Below are 18,118 nucleotides of genomic sequence, written 5' to 3' on the forward strand. Positions count from 1 at the left end.
GAATTTACTTGTGAAACCCCAGCATGTATCTCTAAGCGCTCCATATCCCGGATGTTCAGCCCTGGGCCTCTCACCAAGCGCGCTTGCCAGCTGTTCCGGAAGGCTAGAGGCGGGCAGATGTGAGAGTGCCTATCAGAGTCCAGGGGAAATGAGACAGATGACAAATCCCAAATTTGAGATTCTGAGAGGCTCTTAAAAAGGGCCTATCAGGTGGGCTGGAGAGATGGCTCAGAGGTTAAGAGCATTGCCTGCTCTTCCAGAGTTCCTGAGCTCAGTTCCCAGCAACCACATGGTGCCTCACAACCATCTGTAATGAGGTCTGGCGCCCTCTTCTGGCAGTCATGCAGAAAGGATATTGTTGTATACATAATAAATAAATATTTTTTTTTTAAAAAAAAGCTTTGGGTTAAGTTACGAGAGCTAGTTAAAGGCATGTACCACCACTGCCCGTCTCTATGCATGTTTTTCATTTACTTTGTGTGTATAGAGTGTTTTGCGTGGTGTGTGTCATGTGTGTGCAGAGCTCACATAGGTCAGAAGAAGGTGTCAAGAGCCCCTGGAACTGGAGTTACAGACCATTAAAGAGCCAGGATATGGGTGCAGGGAATTGAACCGAGGTCCTCCAGAGGAGCTCTTAACTACTGAACCATCTCTCCAGCATACACACACACACACACACATTTAGAAAAAAAAAAAAAGACTTTTTTTTTTTTTTTTTTTTTTGGTTTTTCGAGACAGGGTTTCTCTTTGGAACCTGTAGACTTGTAGATCCGGCGAAAACCTCTTAAAATCAGGCGTGAAGCCGGGCGGTGGTGGCAAACGCCTTTAATCCACGCACTCGGGAGGGCAGAGGCAGGAGGACCTCTATGAGTTCAAGGCCAGCCTGGTCTACAGCGCGAGTTCCTGGTTAGCCAAGGATAAATAAACCCTGGAGTGGGCGGAGGAGAACACAGGATCCTAGAGGTTTCAGGGCGCTTACAAGAAAGGCGCCTCGCCGGGCGGTGGTGGCGCACGCCTTTAATCCCAGCACTTGGGAGGCAGAGGCAGGCGGATCTCTGTGAGTTCGAGACCAGCCTGGTCTACAAGAGCTAGCTCCAGGACAGGCTCCAAAACCACAGAGAAACCCTGTCTCGAAAAACCAAAAAAAAAAAAAAAAAAAGGCGCCTCAAGCCTCCCGCCCCTTTCCAGTGCGGCCGCTCTTTCGGCAGGCGGAAGTGACGTCAGTACCGGAAGCAGGTCTGCCGCTCTGCTGGGACTGAATTCGAGCGCGGCATTACTTCTCCGGGTGGCGCGCGATGCGGGGCATCAGGGCGTTCGTGGGCTCCGCGGCCCTGTGGGCTCTGCTGGCCGCCCGCGTCGCGGCGGCGGTCGAGCCGGTGAGCATGGCCATCGCCATCGGGGCCGCGTCGTTGCTCACCGGTTACCTGTCCTACTCGGGCGCGTTCTGCCGCTTCTCCGAGTGCTGCAACGAGGAACGGACCCTCAACGCGTCGGGTACGTGCCCGCGGGCAGGTCGGGGCGGGCGGGACGGCGCCGGGCGTTCGGTTCCACCTCCAACCCAACGCGCCGCGGGACACAGACTCGCCACACCTTCTCAGGTCTTCCCTGCGGTGACCGCCCGGAGGACTGGACACAGCCGGGGAGGCTGTGCGCCACCACCCTGAAAGTCCGCCCGCCTTTGGCTCTTGCCTTTTTTTTTCCCCGAGCCGGCAGGGGTGGCGGGAAAACTAGCACGGAGCTCAGCGGCGAAATGGCTCTTCCCTGGATGAAAGAATCCGCGTAGCTTCATTGTCAGACACTTAAGGGTTAAGGAGAACTGCCGCTTAAAGGGTCTGATTCTAGATCCTTAAGGTTCGGGCTCTGAAACTTGGATCAGCCGCTAAGCTGCGCCCTTCTCCGTGCCTTTTTAACGTATATTTTTTTCTTTCTGTTTCGGGCTCGCCTCCGCAGCCCTCAAGCTGAACTTGGAGGCAAAGCTGTTTGGACAGCACCTCGCCACAGAAGTGATTTTCAAGGCACTGACCGGCTTCAAGAACAATAAAAATCCCAAGAAAGCACTGACTCTGTCCATGCACGGCTGGGCTGGCACGGGCAAGAATTTTGTCAGCCAGATTGTGGCTGAGAACCTCCACCCAAAAGGCCTGAAGAGTAACTTTGTCCACCTGTTCGTCTCTACCCTGCATTTCCCTCATGAGCAGAAGACAAAACTGTACCAGGCAAGGAAACCTTTGCTACCTGCTCGCATGTCCGGGCCACCTGCTCAGCAGTCTTGGCCTCTGCTTCTTTCTGCCTTGCAGTAGCTCCATCCGGCTTCTCTGCCTCGCTTGTTCCTTTCTGTTACTTGTTCACAGTTTCACTATGTAGCTCTGGCAGGCTTGGAACTCACAGAGCTCTTCCTGCCTCTGCCTCCCAAGTGCTGGGACCAAAGCTGTGGGCTTCCATGCCTAGCCTGTATTTATTTATGCTTTTTGAGTTAAGGTCTCATTGTGTAGCCCAGGCTGGATCTGACTGCTCCAGCTTTCTGAGGACTGAGATTAACAGGCATCCACCACTTTTGCCCATCTTAAAGCGTGTGTGTGTGTGTGTGGCGGGGGGTGGGGTGGTGGTGGTCATGTAGCCCAGGTTGGCATCCAATTCACTACATAGCTGAGGCTGGCCTTGAACTTTTGATTCTTCTACCCCCACCTTAGTGCTGGGATTATAGGTGTGCCCAGCCTCCTATTTATTTATTGTTTGTTTTTTGAGACAGGGTTTCTCTGTGTAGCCTTGGCTGGCCTGGAACTCACTGTGTAGACCATAAGACCATACTGGCCTCGAACTCACAAAGATCCGCCTGCCTCTGCCTCCTGAGCGCTGGGACTAAAGGTGTGCGCCACCACTGCACAGCACCTTCTCTTAAAATGCTATTCCAGAATAATCCAGTGAGGTAGGGGGTGCTATGAATGTTAGAAGGAGCCAGAAGATGGGCATGGTGGCACATGCCTTTCATTCCAGCAGGTGGATCTGAGTTCAAGGCCAGCCTGGTCTACATGAGGAAGTTTCAGGACAACCAGGGCTACATAGAGAAACCTTGTCTGAAAAGGGGGGGTGTGGAGCCAGCTTGTGTTTGGGGGCCATAGGTTCAGTCCCTGGAATTTGGGGGCAGGAGAAGGAGCTAGAACGAGAAAAGATGAGAGGCAAGGTGACTGATTTGTACGGCCTGCACTCAGCGCCTCCCATCTGGATCCTAGGCACCCAGAAAGTGACTCGCCTTCCCAGCAGAGCAAAGGGTGTTAGGTGGGACAGTCTAATGGCCTCATTGAAAGCTCTCCCCTGTGCTGCAGCCTGGGCTTGGCCCTGTGTTTTGCAGGGTACAGTTTTGATTCCCTTGGCTCCTTCCATCCTCGGGTCTCAAAGAACTACACCTCCAGACTGTTTCTCCTTGTGTAATCTCTGTGCAGTGCCTTGGCTGCTTCTGAGTTAACTGGCTGGCTTGTTCGTCCTTCCAGGAACTGGCTAGCAAACAGAAACTAAGGGAAGAAGGAAATGAAAGTGAATCTTTGAAGGCAGGGAGGAGGACAGTTTTTTAGGTGCTGGGGATAGAAAGCAAGGTTTTTATTTTGTTTTTTTTTTTTTTTTTTTTTTAATTTATTATTATTATTTTATGTCCATTGGTGTGAGAGTCAAATGCCCTGGAACTGGAGTTACAGACAGTTGTGAGCTGCCATGTGGGTACTGGGAATTGAACTCAGGACTGCTGGAAGAGCAGCCAGTGCTCTTAACCGCTGAGCCATCTCTCCAGCCCCTGAAAGCAAGGCTTGTTGATGCTGAGGACATGCTGTTGCCACCACAAACATAATGTTCGTTTTCCACATTTTATTATAGATCCCTCAGACTACAGTATTTGCAGGCCGTGGTTCATGGCTATGGCCTCCCCCCATATAGGGGATGAGAGGCTGTTGCTTGAGTGTTCCAAGAAAGCAAAGGGGCTAGCAATGTAGTCCCGTGCGTTTCCTGTTGGCCTGGTCAGCTCCTGTACTCACCGTGTCAGTCCAAAGATGTGGCCATTGCATTGTGAAGATCTGAGTCCAGTTGTCATTGCTCTGTACCTGGCTGGCCTGGCGTCTTGGTCTCTTTGCTATTGCTGTAATAAAATGCCCCGACAGAAGGAACCCCAGGGCTCTTACCTTCTTCCTTGTTTGAGGCTGCTGTACGATATGTTGGGTGAGTTGGCCAACCAGCTTCTGCCCGATTCTCTACTTCCCATTTTGTTGCAGAAGGCTGAGGTTACAGGTCCATGTACCAGCCGTGGGCATGTATGTGGAGGTCAGTAGATGGCTTGCGGAAGTCGGCTCTCCTTCCACCATGTGGGTCCCGGGGATTGAACTCAGGTGGCCAGGCTTAGGTGGCCTTTCCACCTGTGGTAGTTTGGAAAGTGTCTACCTGCTGTGTGGGGACAAATGCGGCTGATGGCTTCTCAAAGCCCAGGGAGCCCTTCACCCTCAATCCTCTGAGCTGTGCCTCTCTTTATGGTTGGTCTAGGACCAGCTCCAGAAGTGGATCCGGGGCAATGTGAGCGCGTGTGGCAGCTCCGTCTTCATCTTTGATGAGATGGATAAGTTGCATCCCGGGATCATTGATGCAATCAAGCCCTTCCTCGACTACTATGAGCAGGTGGATGGGATTTCCTACCGCAAAGCCGTCTTCATCTTCCTCAGGTCAGCCAAGGAGGCTTCTCAGGGACTATAAGTCTTAGAATGGGTTCTCTTGGCCATCTAGGACAGAATTGCCATCTTGGCAAAGCCATGGGCTCATTTGTCAATTTTCACTTCCTGGTGTCAGTCTGGCATGGAACTGGGTTGGGGATCAGCCAGAGTGATCCCTCAGTGAGGCACTTAGTGCCCCTGCCAGCCCCTCTAAGCAAGCATTTACTTTTCTTGCAGGCAGACATGCTTTTGCCCTTGTCTGGTAGCATGTTGCAGATAGTCCCGAATTAAAGCTTTGGCACATACCTTTAATCCCAGCACTTGGGAGTTAGATTCAAGGCCAGCCTGGTCTACAGAGTAGAGAAACCTATCTCAAACAAATCTCTGGAGCACTGGAAGTGGGGGTGTCATGCGGTGCTGCGGTGATGCCTTATGAGCTTTGGCTGAGTGCATTTGGCAGAGAGCTGGGGATAACTGAAGTGCTTTGCATCTCTGGCCAACTCAGTAATGCAGGCGGGGACCTGATAACTCAGAGAGCCCTGGACTTCTGGCGGGCAGGAAGGAAGAGGGAAGAGATCCAGCTGAAGGACCTGGAGTCTGTGCTGTCCGTGGGCGTCTTCAACAACAAACACAGTGAGTCCACTAAGGACCGTGGGGGGGCACCCAGTGCTCTGCTAACAGTGAGTCCACTATGGAGTGGGGGCACCCAGTGCTCTGTAGCATTGAACTGCTTCTCAGTAGTGTCTTAAGAAGCCAGTGTCACTCTTGCTGCGGCTTTGCTGCCATAGGGAGTTTTCTTAGGGTATTATGAGGATGTATGTCTCTTTTTTTTTTTTTTTTTTTTTTTTGGTTTTTCGAGACAGGGTTTCTCTGTGGCTTTGGAGCCTGTCCTGGAACTAGCTCTGTAGACCAGGCTGGTCTCGAACTCACAGAGATCCGCCTGCCTCTGCCTCCCGAGTGCTGGGATTAAAGGCGTGCGCCACCATCGCCCGGCAGGATGTATGTCTCTTGACAGAGTCTCTGGAAGGGTTAAGATATGAAGGATGGCCGGGGGGTTGTGGCGCACGCCTTTAATCCCAGCACTCAGGAGGCAGAGGCAGGCGGATCTCTGAGTTTGAGGCCAGCCTGGTTTACAGAGTGAGTTCTGGGACAGGCCCCAAAGCTACAGAGAAATCCTGTCTTGAAAAGCCATGAAGGATGGACTCTGAACCCGGATCAGAGATGGGTGTGTCCAGGCGGCAATGACAGAAGACCGTCTTGTTCTGCAGGTGGTCTGTGGCACAGTAGGCTGATAGACAAGAACCTCATCGACTACTTTATCCCCTTCCTGCCCTTGGAGTACAAACACGTGAAGATGTGTGTGCGGGCAGAGATGCGGGCCCGAGGGCATGCTGTCAACGAAGACATCGTCACCAGGGTGGCAGATGAAATGACATTTTTCCCCAAAGACGAGAAGATCTACTCGGACAAGGGCTGCAAGACTGTGCAGTCACGGCTAGATTTCTATTGAGCTCTTCACCCCATGGGGTGGGAGGATCCAGGGGAGGGGAGCCTCCCAACCCCCTCCAGGGCCTTGCCTTGTGGAAACACTTTGAAGCCCCCCTTGGGGCTTTGCACATTTGCACCTGTGGCCTCTGGGGATGCTGTCAGTGCTGCACGGCAGCATCTCGAGATGAACTTGTAGAACCCAACGCTGCTACTGTGAAACAAGTGCCTAGAGACATGAACACGGGAGGCCTGTGAACACATCCTGTGTGACCAAGGTACCGTGCCTCAGGTGCCACGAATGGGCTGCAGCCTTAAGGAACCAGGTTTTTTCTTCCAGGAGCACCCACTGTGTCTTTTGTTTTGTTTTGTTTTTCCTTGCCCTGAGCTGGCACTCCATGACAGTTTTCAGAAGCTGGTGGCATTGGCAGATGCTTGATCTCTGAGGGGAGCATGTATGTGGACTTGATCTTGGCTGAACTGTCAGCGTGAGTAGTGGGGGCGCCCTCTGAGGCTCCTGTGGCACAGTGGGACACAGCCTTTTGAGGCTATTCCTTTCCTTAGCTGCTGCTCTCGCAGCCCCCGCTGTGGAATTCTCTCGCCTGTCTCCTACTGTGTGTGGGTTTGCCTTCAACCTTGTCCTAGCCTCATCCTGGTCCTGTCAGAACAGACTGAAGCGTTGGAGATCTTGGTTCCTGTTTGCCTGTTAAACTTACTCTGAAGGTACAGCATGCATAGGAAGAGTGAGCTCTGGGCCAGGGACCGCCTGGCCACACACAGTATGCTCAGACTCTGTCCAAAAGAGTGCCACACATACCAGAAATGTCGGGTTTTTTTTTTTTAAAGGACATGAATATTTTTAAAACATGTTTTTACTTCTAAACCTTAGGTAATAAAGTATAAGGTGCCGTGTATTTTAAAACCTAAGAAGTGCCCAGTCAGTGGTAGTGGCACACCCATGTCTTTAGTCCAGCTCTTGGGAGGTGAGGCAGGTAGATCTCTGAATTTGAGGGCAGCCTGATCTACAAAGTGAGTTTCAGAACAGCCAGGGCTGTTACACAGAGAAACCCTGTCTCTGTGTAACTTAGGCAGGACATAAAATGGAATAAGTATTCTTAGTATTCCCAGGCTTTTATTGTTGCTGGGTGTGGGGGCACAATGCCCACCATCCTAGCAGGAAGATCAGGATTTAGGGTTCCTCTGCTATGTTGTGAATTGAGGCCAGCTTGAGCTACATGAAACTCTTTAAAGGGGGCAGAAAAGGGTTATGGGGTCAAATGTGCAGCATGGAATGATATGGACATAATTTTAGACTCCACGGTCCCTCAATTTGTGGTGGGTCCCGGGTGTCCTCTCAGGGGGCGGTAGGAAAGCCAGCCTGCAGTTCCGGCCTTGTGAGCCGCTCTGCTCTGTCCCAGTCTCCTGCAGCCACCGACACGAGAACTCTGCCCTGTGTTTACAGAACGTGGGGGAATGACTATTTTTCTAACATGGAAACGCCTTATAGAGAATCACATTTAGTCTTTTAAAAATGCCAAGGTGAACTGGGTGTGGTGGTGCACACCTTTAGTCCCAGGACCTGGGAGGCCTGTCTAGGCCGCCACACAAGGGAATAGCAGGCCCATGGTATACATGCCTGTAATCCTAGCACTTGGGAAGACGAGTTTAAAACCAACCAAGCTACATACAAAGAGGAAACAAAGCCTGCCAAAGTTAGGCTGACTTCCATGTCATGTTCTTGAGTTGGAGCCAAGTCACCATTTAACCTGTTGAGTGCCTGGTCAAGAAGAAACAAGCTTTTCTGTTTACAATGATGCAATATATGGACACGTGTTGGCCACCTTTGGACTGCTGCTGTTACTGATCTGTAACCTGGAAAGGCCCGGGCCTGGCCCAGCCTCCCCACCCTGCCTGTGAGAAGGCATGAGGAGAGCTGGACGCAGACTAATAAAGCCAGTGCAATGTCACTTTTACTAAGTCTTCCCTCATTTGTATGGCAGCAAACTGAGCTCCGAATGAAGGCTCTAGAGCTGCCTGTGTATCCTTTCCATACCTGGATGAAGGCTCTAGAGCTGCTCGTGTTTCCTTTCCTTTCCACACCTGGATGCGCAGGCTGACCGAATCACACAAAAATCAATGTTTGCTTTTGGGCTTTTGGTATGTTTGTACTTGTGAGGGGTAGGCAATCACATGCATGCACATACACCTAGAGGCCAAAGTTGGGCACTTCCTAAGTTCTCTACCTTCCTGAGAAGCTCTGGAGTTCAGAGGCAGGGGGCTGCCAGAGATATAACATCCCCCTAATGGTGCGATCTACCTGGCCATAGCGGTCTTCATTCTAGCTCGAGAGAGATCTTCCTGCCCAGAACTGGTAAAGAGCCTGATTCTAGTTCTGTTTGTTGATCAGGTCTCAGGGTAACTGCCAAGCTGGCTTTTCAGCAGCACTGATAGCATTGCTCCATCACAGAACGGTCTGGAAAGCTAAACCCTCTTCACTGCCACCCTGCTGCTCCCTTTGTTTCTCAGTTGAACATCCAGGAGCCCAGCATGGCACCCACTCTGTCGTATCTACAGGACTCAGAAGAGAGGACTGTGCTCCTCTATCTTTAGATGATGTGACTCCTGGGGACTTGGAGCCATCATCGGAAGCCCTGAACAGGCTGGTGGCAGAGGTAGAGGGTGGTTCTGCCAGCAGTTGACCTAGTTTTTGACTTGTTGAACCGTCAGGCCCTTTAGGCCTTGCTAAACCCAGTCCTTTGAGTGCCCTGAACGGCAGCCACACCCACAGGAGCCCTACCCCTTGGCAGGCACCATGTGTACATAAAACTAGCCCATCTGGAGCTCTACCTGCCAGGCATCTGGAGTGGACCTGACACCCACAGTGCCACTCAGCTTGTTCCCACTTCACTTCTGAGTCCAGGGAAGAGCACACTGGTGCATTTGTGATAGTGATCCAGTCCTCCTATCTAATCACTGAACAGCCCCTGGCAGGGTGATGTCAGTCCCCAAGATGCCGTTCATGCAGCAGGTGCCCATGCTTGGACTTCTGCAGTAGAAACACTGATGGTGTCAGCCTGAGAGCTTCAAAAGACACACAAGGCCAACAGTGGAAAGGTTTCTCATAATATTAAAAACCATTTAAAATAAAGTTATCACATTTGCAATAAAACTTAATTGTTCTGCCTCAAAACAGAAACACCTGAAATTAAAACATAATTTTTAAAAAATACCATGAGCCTAGAAATGGGCAGGCCGGGAAGTTTTATCCTCTGGAGGTTCCAGGAAGCTTTGGGTCCATGCTGTGTCTGCAGTCTCTACACCATGACCAACTGCAGACTCTGAGGAGCAGAAACAGTCCCCGAGGCGATACCTGATAACCTCAGCAGGAAGTGTCCTGAGCATCCTCCTGGGAGAGGAGTGGCCAGACAGTGCGGGCAGGAGCGTCTGCAGCAGGCAGGGCTCAGTCATCCAGGTAGTAGTCCAGCTTGGTGAACACAGTCTTGCAGCCCTTGTCGGAAAAGACTCTCTCCTCCTTGGGGAAGAAGGTCATCTCTTCAGCCACTTTGCTTATAATGTCCTCATCTACTTCATAGCCACGGGACTGCATCTCAACTCTGATGCACATTTTCAGGTGCTTATACTCCAGGGGCAGGAAGGGGACAAAATAATCAATGAGGTTCCGGTCAATGAGGCTGCTGTGCCAGAAGCCACCTGGGAAACAGACAAGAAGGAGCCACTCGATACTCATCTGTCCATCCGGCATAGTGTCCAGTGGGGACCACCCCGTCTCCACACAGTGAGGGAGACACAGGAGCTGGGACCTGTCTACAAACACTGCCCTGTGAGGCAGGGTGACATAAAGGGACACCTCTGAGCTAGAGAGATGGCTCAGCAGTTAAGGCTTGCTGCTCCTTGCAGAGGACCTGAGTTGGGTCCCAATACTCACCAGAGTGCTCATAACCACATGTAACTCTGGGTCCAGTCGACACAACTCCCTCTCTGGACACCCACATGCACACACATACAACAAAGACACACACAGACAAAAATGAAAAACACAAGCTTTAAAGGGACACTCATGCTGTGGGCTTGGAAAGGCCTCTTCCAGTCAGCTTAGAGATGGGAGGTGGGCTAGAGGGACACATGTGCCACACTGTGTGCTGGGATCCAGGCAGTGGTGAGGAGCGGATGCACAGGTTGGAAGAGGTAAAAAAGATAAGGGAGTATTCCCAGAGACAGACTGCACCAGTCAATCCATCTAGAAAGCGAGCTTCAGCAGCTGGACCAGCAATTAAGGAGTTCACTGCTGCTGCCAGTGCCCACACCACACAGAGCATTCTGAAAGCAATACCTAGACTCCCCTGGGGGCTAATGTATGCAGTCAAGGCTGTGTACCTCAAAGGTCTGGACTCTGACAAATGCTTCCCTGCAAAAATCTAGCTCTGCATGGCTCAGCCTCCCAGTACTGAGAACACTTGACTCAGCATCTGCTGGATGCCCCAAAAGCTCATGACGTGTCTTTGTGTCCTGGCTCCCAAGGCAAGCGGTGTAGAGAGCCCAAGGTATATGTACTCAGTTCTCAAAGGAGCCCTGCATTCTGACTGTACTCAGTGAGGACCCTGTCTGTGGCCACAACAAAGAACAAAACTGGCCAGGCGGTGGTAGTGTGTGCCTTTAATCCCAGCACTTGGGAGGCAGAGGCAGGTGGATCTCTGTGAGTTCGATGCCAGCCCAGTCCACAGAGCGAGTTCCGGGACAGGCCCCAAAGCCAGAGAAACTCTGTCTCACACCATCCCCCCTTCCCAAGAGAAAAGAGCAAACCTGACTGAGCAGCTGTCTTGAAGAGCTACTCTGTGCCAGGTGCACACGGAGCCCTGGGATTGTAGCCGGGCGCAACTGGCCTGGCTGGGGAGGAGACCCCGAGCACAGTCTGAATGACAGGACCCAACCACCTGACCCACCAAGTGCTCAGCAGAACCAGTAGACTTCAGATGGTTACAGAGCCTTAAAAAACACTAGGTGGGCTGGAGTATCACTTAGTGGTAGGCACTTATGTGGCATGTCTGAGGCCCTGGGTTCGAATTTGAACATAAAAGTAAAAACATCCATATACTGCCAACTCAGATGTGTGTCCTGAGTGAAAAGTCTCCTCCCAGCCAGGACACCTCAAACTCATGTACCCCCTAAGACTGCTCTTCTGTCCACCCCAGCATTGCTGTCAGATGTCTTTACTGTCTATCCCAGCTACAGCCCTGCGGGAGGTCCTCTCTACCTTCAACACAGTGCTCTGATGTATTGCTGCCACATCGATCTGTATTTCCTGTTGTGTAGTCATTCTTTTGAGCATGAAGAAGACTTTTAACATTCAACAAAATGTTCGTCTTTCCTCAGCCGTCTTCCCTCTGTCAGGGATAGGAGAACACACTGTCCCAGCCAGCTAACTTCGATTCAGATTTCTCGGTGAGCACGTTTCCAAGGAGGAAAGCTCAACAACCCGAGACCAGCAAAGAGCAGGTGAGACAGCCAGTGAGTCACCCTCATGGCTGTCTGCCTCCTGAGGTTCAAGGCCAAAGGTTGTACGACAGTAGCTGGAGAAGCAGCTGAGCTGAAAGGCTCTGAGTGCAGGATGGAGTGCGACACAGGCTGTAAGAGGCTCATCGAGCCTCGGTGTCCTGTGTAAAGAACGGGCCAGCAGGCATCCATCTGCTCCACGGGGCAACAGGGTAGACTGAAGCAAACGAGCAGGCCAAGTGTCTGGTACAGCGGCAAGGCCCAGCCATGCCTGGGCAGAGTCCTAGTGCACCGCAAAGGGAGAGGCCTTACCCAGTTCCCAGCCTCCCTGCAGTCATACAGTGGCTTTCTCCTGGCTCAACTACCTGCTTTTCCTCTACAAGGAATGGAGAGCAAACCCTGTCTCAACCAGGTTTCAATGGTGTAGTTCAACTTCGGAGTTTATAAGGTCTGCAGCTTGTTAGCGGATCTCACTTAGAGAGCCGGCCGGCCCGGGGGAACACCGAGGCTGCATCAAGTTTGGCTCTAGGCTGGAAAGACTCGTAGGGCCAGGAGTCGGATTCCTGAAGGATGGCTGTACTTACTGTTCTTGTTATTGAAGACTGACACGGACAGGGCGTGCTCCATGTCTCTGAGCTTGATTTCTTCCCTCTGCTTCCCGCTTTTCCAGAAATCCAAAGCCACATCTGTGATCCTTTCTGCCCCCGCATTGCTGCAGAAATAATTGCAGTAAGGAGGGGCTGCACTTCCAAGCCCCCCAGGTCCAGGTGCAAGGGTCTCCCACCATAGCCCAGCCACAGCCTCACCTGAGGAAGATGAAGATGGCCTTCTGATAGGAGACATCATCTACCACATCATAGTAGTCTAGGAAAGGCTTAATGGCATCAATGAGGCCTGCGTGCATCTTGTCCATCTCGTCAAAGATGAAGATGGACCGAGCACAGGCACTCACGTTGCCTCGAATCCACATCTGTAGCTGGTCCTGAAGGACAAGAGGGCCCATTTGGAGTTCTAGTGGGTACACTTCTATCAGCTTTAGGTTGGTTTTTTTGTGCAGCTCTACCCAGCGCCTCAATAGTACTAAGCAAGCCCTCTACCGGAGCCACGCCCAGGCCCTCAGAACAACTTTACCCTGAGGACAGTGGCTGCACCTCTGGAGCACTGTGTTATGAGCATTACTCTCTCTCTCACACACACACACAAACACACACACACAAGCCGGGCGGTGGTGGCGCATGCCTTTAATCCCAGCACTTGGGAGGCAGAGGCAGGCGGATCTCTGTGAGTTCGAGACCAGCCTGGTCTACAAGAGCTAGTTCCAGGACAGGCTCCAAAACCACAGAGAAACCCTGTCTCGAAAAACCAAAAAAAAAAAAAAAAACAAAAACACACACACATGCACACCTATCCCTCACAATCACTTTGTGTATGAGTAGCATCATAACCACGCCACAGGTGAGGACACTGGGGTGCAGAGAGCTTCAGCAGCTTGCGTGAGACAATATAATTAAGCTGGGGCAAACTGGGATCAATCCAGCCCCGCCCTATGTCAAAGCTCCAGGTCTGTGACACCACACCAATGCTGTTGTCAGCCAGGCGCGAGCTCTGTCCTCACAATGGCAATGTCACATGGATCCTGTGTGAGACAGTCTCTTGGAAAGAGGTAGAAACCCACATCCCTTCCTCCTCAGTCCAGTGTGGAGAAGCTCTGACGCCAGGTGGGAAAACAGTGCACAGGGCCTTCTGAGGGAGTCTGGACTTGAGAGCTCAGCATTCGGGAGGGCGTGATGAGGCTTTCTGAACTAAATCTGCCTAGCTAGGTACAGACCATAAGAACACCTCTGAGATGGACTTGGTGACATGCCTCCGTGGCCCCAGCTGAGACAGAGCAAGAGTTCCAGCCCGGGGTGGGAGGAAAGCTTACTGGGTACAGGGCCTGCCTTACAAACACCCTCGAGAGGAAGTCAGTTGTGGCAAAGACAGGATCTTTGGGGCTTGCCTATCTCAGTGAGAGACCCTGTATCAAAAAAAAGTGGGCGGTGGTGGCGCACACCTTTAATCCCAGCACTTGGGAGGCAGAGGCAGGCGGATCTCTGTGAGTTCGAGACCAGCCTGGTCTACAAGAGCTAGTTCCAGGACAGGCTCCAAAACCACAGAGAAACCCTGTCTCAAAAAACCAAAAAAAAAAAAAAAAAAAGTGGACAGATTCTGAAGAACACCACCAGAGATAGACCTATGACCCCCATGCTCACACATGCTCACAAGTACACACAAACACACAAAATTTAAAAACAAACAAACTAAACTAAGATAATAATAATAAAACGGAGTTCAGGGCCAGCCTAGGCTACAACAATGAACAACAAACAAACTAAACTAAGATAATAATAACTCAGTTCATGGCCAGCCCAGGCTACAACAATGAACACACGGGTGCAGCTGTCTCAAAAAAAAAAAAAAAAAATTGTATTTGGTGTTTTGGTGGCCAGATACCAAAACTGATATCAGGGTCTCACTCATGCTAGGTCAGTTACACACTAAGACCGTTTCCAGAATTTTCCTCAGAAAATTGAGCCAAAATTCTCCATCTCTGCAGCCATTTGCATTGTCCCGAGGTGAGGTGGGGAAGCAGCTATGCACTTTTCTACAGAACAGCTAGTGTGAGCAGCTGCATCGTATGTCTGTTTGGGGGTTTTCCCTTGGCTCCTGTGACCATGGTTATAGTATTCCATTTGTATCTAATGTAAGCGGCAAATCTGCAGGGATGGACCACCTGACCACCTTCCCCTTAGAGCAGTGATACTCAACCTCTGGGTCTCAAACCCTTTGGGGTCAAATGACCCTTTCACAGAGGCTAGAGAACAGACATCCTGCATATCAGATATTTATATTATGATTTATAACAGTAGCAAAATTACAGTTATGAAGTAGCAACAAAATAAATTTATGGTTGGTGGTCTCCACATGAGGTGAAAGGGTCGCATCATTAGGAAGGTTGAGAACCACTGCCTTAGAGGAACCTTCAGAGACACCATGTGGCCTGCTAACACCATGAGACAGGCGACCATTTACACAGAACTCACTCAGTTGTTAGAACCCAACAGACAAGGTTTGCCCAGTCTCCTACCAAAACAACAGACTGCAGGGCACTACAGCAAGACACAGCTCTAAGCACTGCCCATGAACACTTTAACCCGCCTCCCAAAAGCCCCTGAACAAATGCTACTGGGCTCCCCTATTGTTTTCTTTCTCCCTCCATTTGTCCTCTCCTTGTCTGCTTTCAAACAGAGGCTCACTTCACTGTGTAGCCCAGACTAGCCTCAAACGTGTGGTCCTCCTGCCTCAGCCTGCTGGCAATACAGGTGAGTAAACACACCCAGCTGATCATAGGCACAGGCTAAACAACCTGCCCCCAGCCACACAGTCACGGTGACCCCGATGTTTAACAGAAGTGGGGGATACACATAAGCAAGGGTAAATGTATGCTCCTCAGGAGTCTGGCTGACAGTCCCCATGCTCCACAGCTGGAGGGAGGGAGGGTGGGTCAGGACCTGAGTTCAGGTGTGGACTGTTAGCCAGAATTAAACTCCAAAAGCAAGCTGCAACAGCTGAGTCCAAACAGACTTAGACCTCCGCGTTTCCTTTCCATGATACGGATGGGACCTGAAGACCCTGATGGTGGACTTGATTGTGTCCCCATTTGACCACAGCCAAGTGCTACTGAGCCTAGAGGTCACCAATAAACCTTTAGTGGTCTAATTGCTTGATGTAACACAAACCCTCAGTAACTTACATATCCACTACCACTCCTGCTGCGGGGGGGGGGGGGGGGGGGTGTAGGGGAGAGGAAAGAGGAGGGGGCAGGGTCCGGGTGTGGGCAAGTGCTCTACCCTGGGCTACCCCAGCCCTGGATAGTTCCCTTTGAAGCACAGTCCCGATCTGCAATCCTCAATTGTAGTTCCCTCAGCTTTTCGCTCTCTGCCTCCAGAACAGCTGATGTCACCACAGCCAGCTCTGTCCACACCTTTTAAAGAGGAACTCACACACAAAGAGCCATATCGAGGCTCACTCGCTGACGTGGAATTCCCACATCCCGTCCCAGAGAAACCCAAACCCGGGTCATCCACGAAGGCGGCCAACTTATGCTCTTGCCTTATACAGGGTGACGTTGGAGGCGTGTGGGAAATGAAGCGTGGCCACAAACAGGTGCACATAGTCACTGTTGAGTCCACCCTCGTAAATATTCTCTGCGATGATCTTGCTGACGAAGTTTTTGCCGGTGCCTGTCCACCCGTGCAGGGAGAGGGTAAGGGGCTTCTTGGGCTTCGGGTTGCTTAGGAAACCAGACACAGCGTTTAAGATGACTTTCTTTGCAAGATGCTGTCCAAAGAGTTTGTTATCCAGATCCTTCTGCAGCGCTGGGAATGGAAAGATCAGTTTGGTCAGGAGAGAAGCAAACAGGCAAAATGCAGCCCCATTCCCAGGCTGTCAGAGCCCGCGGAGCCTGGTTTGAAGAAGGACCCTGCTGCCGCGAACCCTGCACTTCCGAAGGCCTGGGCTTGGGGATGTTCCCCAAAGCCGAGCGGAAGAGACGCGGTGAAGCCGCCCCGGTGAGCCTCAAGCAGGGCTGACACCTTACTCTGCGCTCGGCAACTCATCTCCCAGGCCTCGGGCCAAAGTCTGGCCTGACCGCGGCGCCATCCCCCGGCCGCAGTGCCCAACCCTGGTGCCCGCCTACCCTCTCGACTGAGGCTCCGCTTCTGGCCGCAGCACTCGGTAAAGAGGCAGTAGAGGCGCGGGTAGGAGATGTAGCCGGTGAGTACGCCGGCCAGGGCCAGCCCCAGGCTGATGGGCTCCACGGCACGAACCGCGAACGGCGCCAGCAGCAGCAGGGCCACTACGGCCCGGCCCAGCTTCATGCCCGGACCCGCGCCGCTTGCGCGTCCCAGCGCCCACCGTACCCCACGCACCGCCCAACGCGCGTTTCCGGTTCCTGCCTGTGGGGCCGCCCTCTTTGTCTTGGTCAGGCCGTCCCCGACGCTAGCGAATGCCATCTTTGTTAAGGGCAAACCCCTTTCTGGGTTGATCCTTGGTAGGAATCAGGTGGTGATTGGTTCCCCCACCCTCATCAAATAACAGAATGTTTTAGAACAGTTTTTTAAAAATGACACGTGCATCTACATGCACAAAGTGCACATAAACTCATGTAGGAATACACATAATACATAAAGGAATAAATGAAAATGTGAGAATAATATAGTGAATTTCCATATGACACCCCCACCCCCACCCCTGGTTCCCTATTATTAAAATCTGACATTTAGTGTGGTGAGCGCCTTAAATCCCAGCACTCAAGAAGCTGAGGGAGGCGGATCTGTATGAGTTTGAGGCCAGCCAAAAATACACAGTGGACTGTGTCTCAAAATAAATAAATAAATAAATAAATAAATAAAATAAACCTGATATTTGAGGACTGGGTATTGTGGTACACACTTTCAATCCTGGTACTCTGGGAGGCAGATGTAGGTGGAGTTCTGTGAGTTTGAGCCTCCCTGGCTCACACAGCAAATTCTAGGAGCAGCCGGGGCTACATAATGAAATACCGATCTCAAAAGAAAGAAAAGTTTGACATCTGTATATTATACTTGATAAAATCCATGAACCACTATGTTAATTAAAGCCCATCGTTTACTCAGTTTCTTTTTTTTTTTTTTTGGTTTTTCAAGACAGGGCTTCTTGTAGCTTTGGAGCCTGTCCTGGAACTGACTCTGTAGACCAGGCTGGTCTCGAACTCAGAGATCCACCTGTTTATCCTTCCCGAGTGCTGGGATTAAAGGTGTAAGCCACCACCACCCAGATCACCCATTTTTTTATGTGGGGAACCCATTCAGCTCCCCACAATGCTGACTTCCCAGCTCCTCATGGATGCCTCTGACACTTGCCTTGTTTTTTTTTTTTTTTTAAATATTTATTTATTTATTATGTATACAATATTCTGTCTGTGTGTATGCCTGAAGGTCGGAAGAGGGCGCCAGACCTCTTTACAGATGGTTGTGAGCCACCATGTGGTTGCTGGGAATTGAACTCAGGACCTTTGGAAGAGCAGGCAATGCTCTTAACCACTGAGCCATCTCTCCAGCCCCCACTTGCCTTGTTTTAAGGAACACAAAACACTTGGGGGATGCTAGGGTGACCCCCAGAGCCTCACACATTGTAGGCAAATATCTTGGAGCTACATGTCAGGCTTTCTGTTTCTTGTCTGATTTCATTTTAAAATTTCTTTGGAGTTGGGGAACAAAGTGGGTGCTAGGACTTGAACTCGTGTCTGTACAAGAACGGCACTCTTGTTAGCCTCTTTGTTCTGAGGAGAAATCTTCATAACTACTCCAGACTATCTTTCAGCTTGCTATATCGTGCAGCTGCTTTTGAACTTGTGG

The 18,118-nt window shown here is 51.2% G+C and overlaps 2 protein-coding genes across 2 annotated transcripts; one reads left to right on the forward strand and one right to left on the reverse strand.

Moving 5' to 3' along the window:
- The first annotated feature begins 1,243 nt into the window (after positions 1-1,243).
- Positions 1,244-8,224, forward strand: Tor1b (torsin family 1 member B). The gene is made up of 5 exons (XM_057755777.1): positions 1,244-1,494; positions 1,951-2,216; positions 4,522-4,697; positions 5,191-5,318; positions 5,954-8,224. The coding sequence occupies exons 1-5, from the start codon at positions 1,296-1,298 to the stop codon at positions 6,193-6,195; spliced, it is 1,011 nt and encodes a 336-aa protein (XP_057611760.1). The 5' UTR covers positions 1,244-1,295; the 3' UTR covers positions 6,196-8,224.
- A 1,050-nt stretch (positions 8,225-9,274) lies between these two features.
- On the reverse strand, positions 9,275-16,639 carry Tor1a (torsin family 1 member A). The gene is made up of 5 exons (XM_057755066.1): positions 16,420-16,639; positions 15,834-16,099; positions 12,488-12,663; positions 12,266-12,393; positions 9,275-9,881 (listed from the first exon to the last, which is right to left on the reverse strand). Exons 1-5 carry the CDS (start codon positions 16,598-16,600, stop codon positions 9,631-9,633), a joined length of 1,002 nt encoding a protein of 333 aa, XP_057611049.1. The 5' UTR covers positions 16,601-16,639; the 3' UTR covers positions 9,275-9,630.
- Positions 16,640-18,118: the final 1,479 nt, after the last annotated feature.

The sequence above is a fragment of the Chionomys nivalis genome, chromosome 22, assembly GCF_950005125.1.
Source record: "Chionomys nivalis chromosome 22, mChiNiv1.1, whole genome shotgun sequence".
Taxonomy (NCBI): Eukaryota; Metazoa; Chordata; class Mammalia; order Rodentia; family Cricetidae; genus Chionomys; species Chionomys nivalis.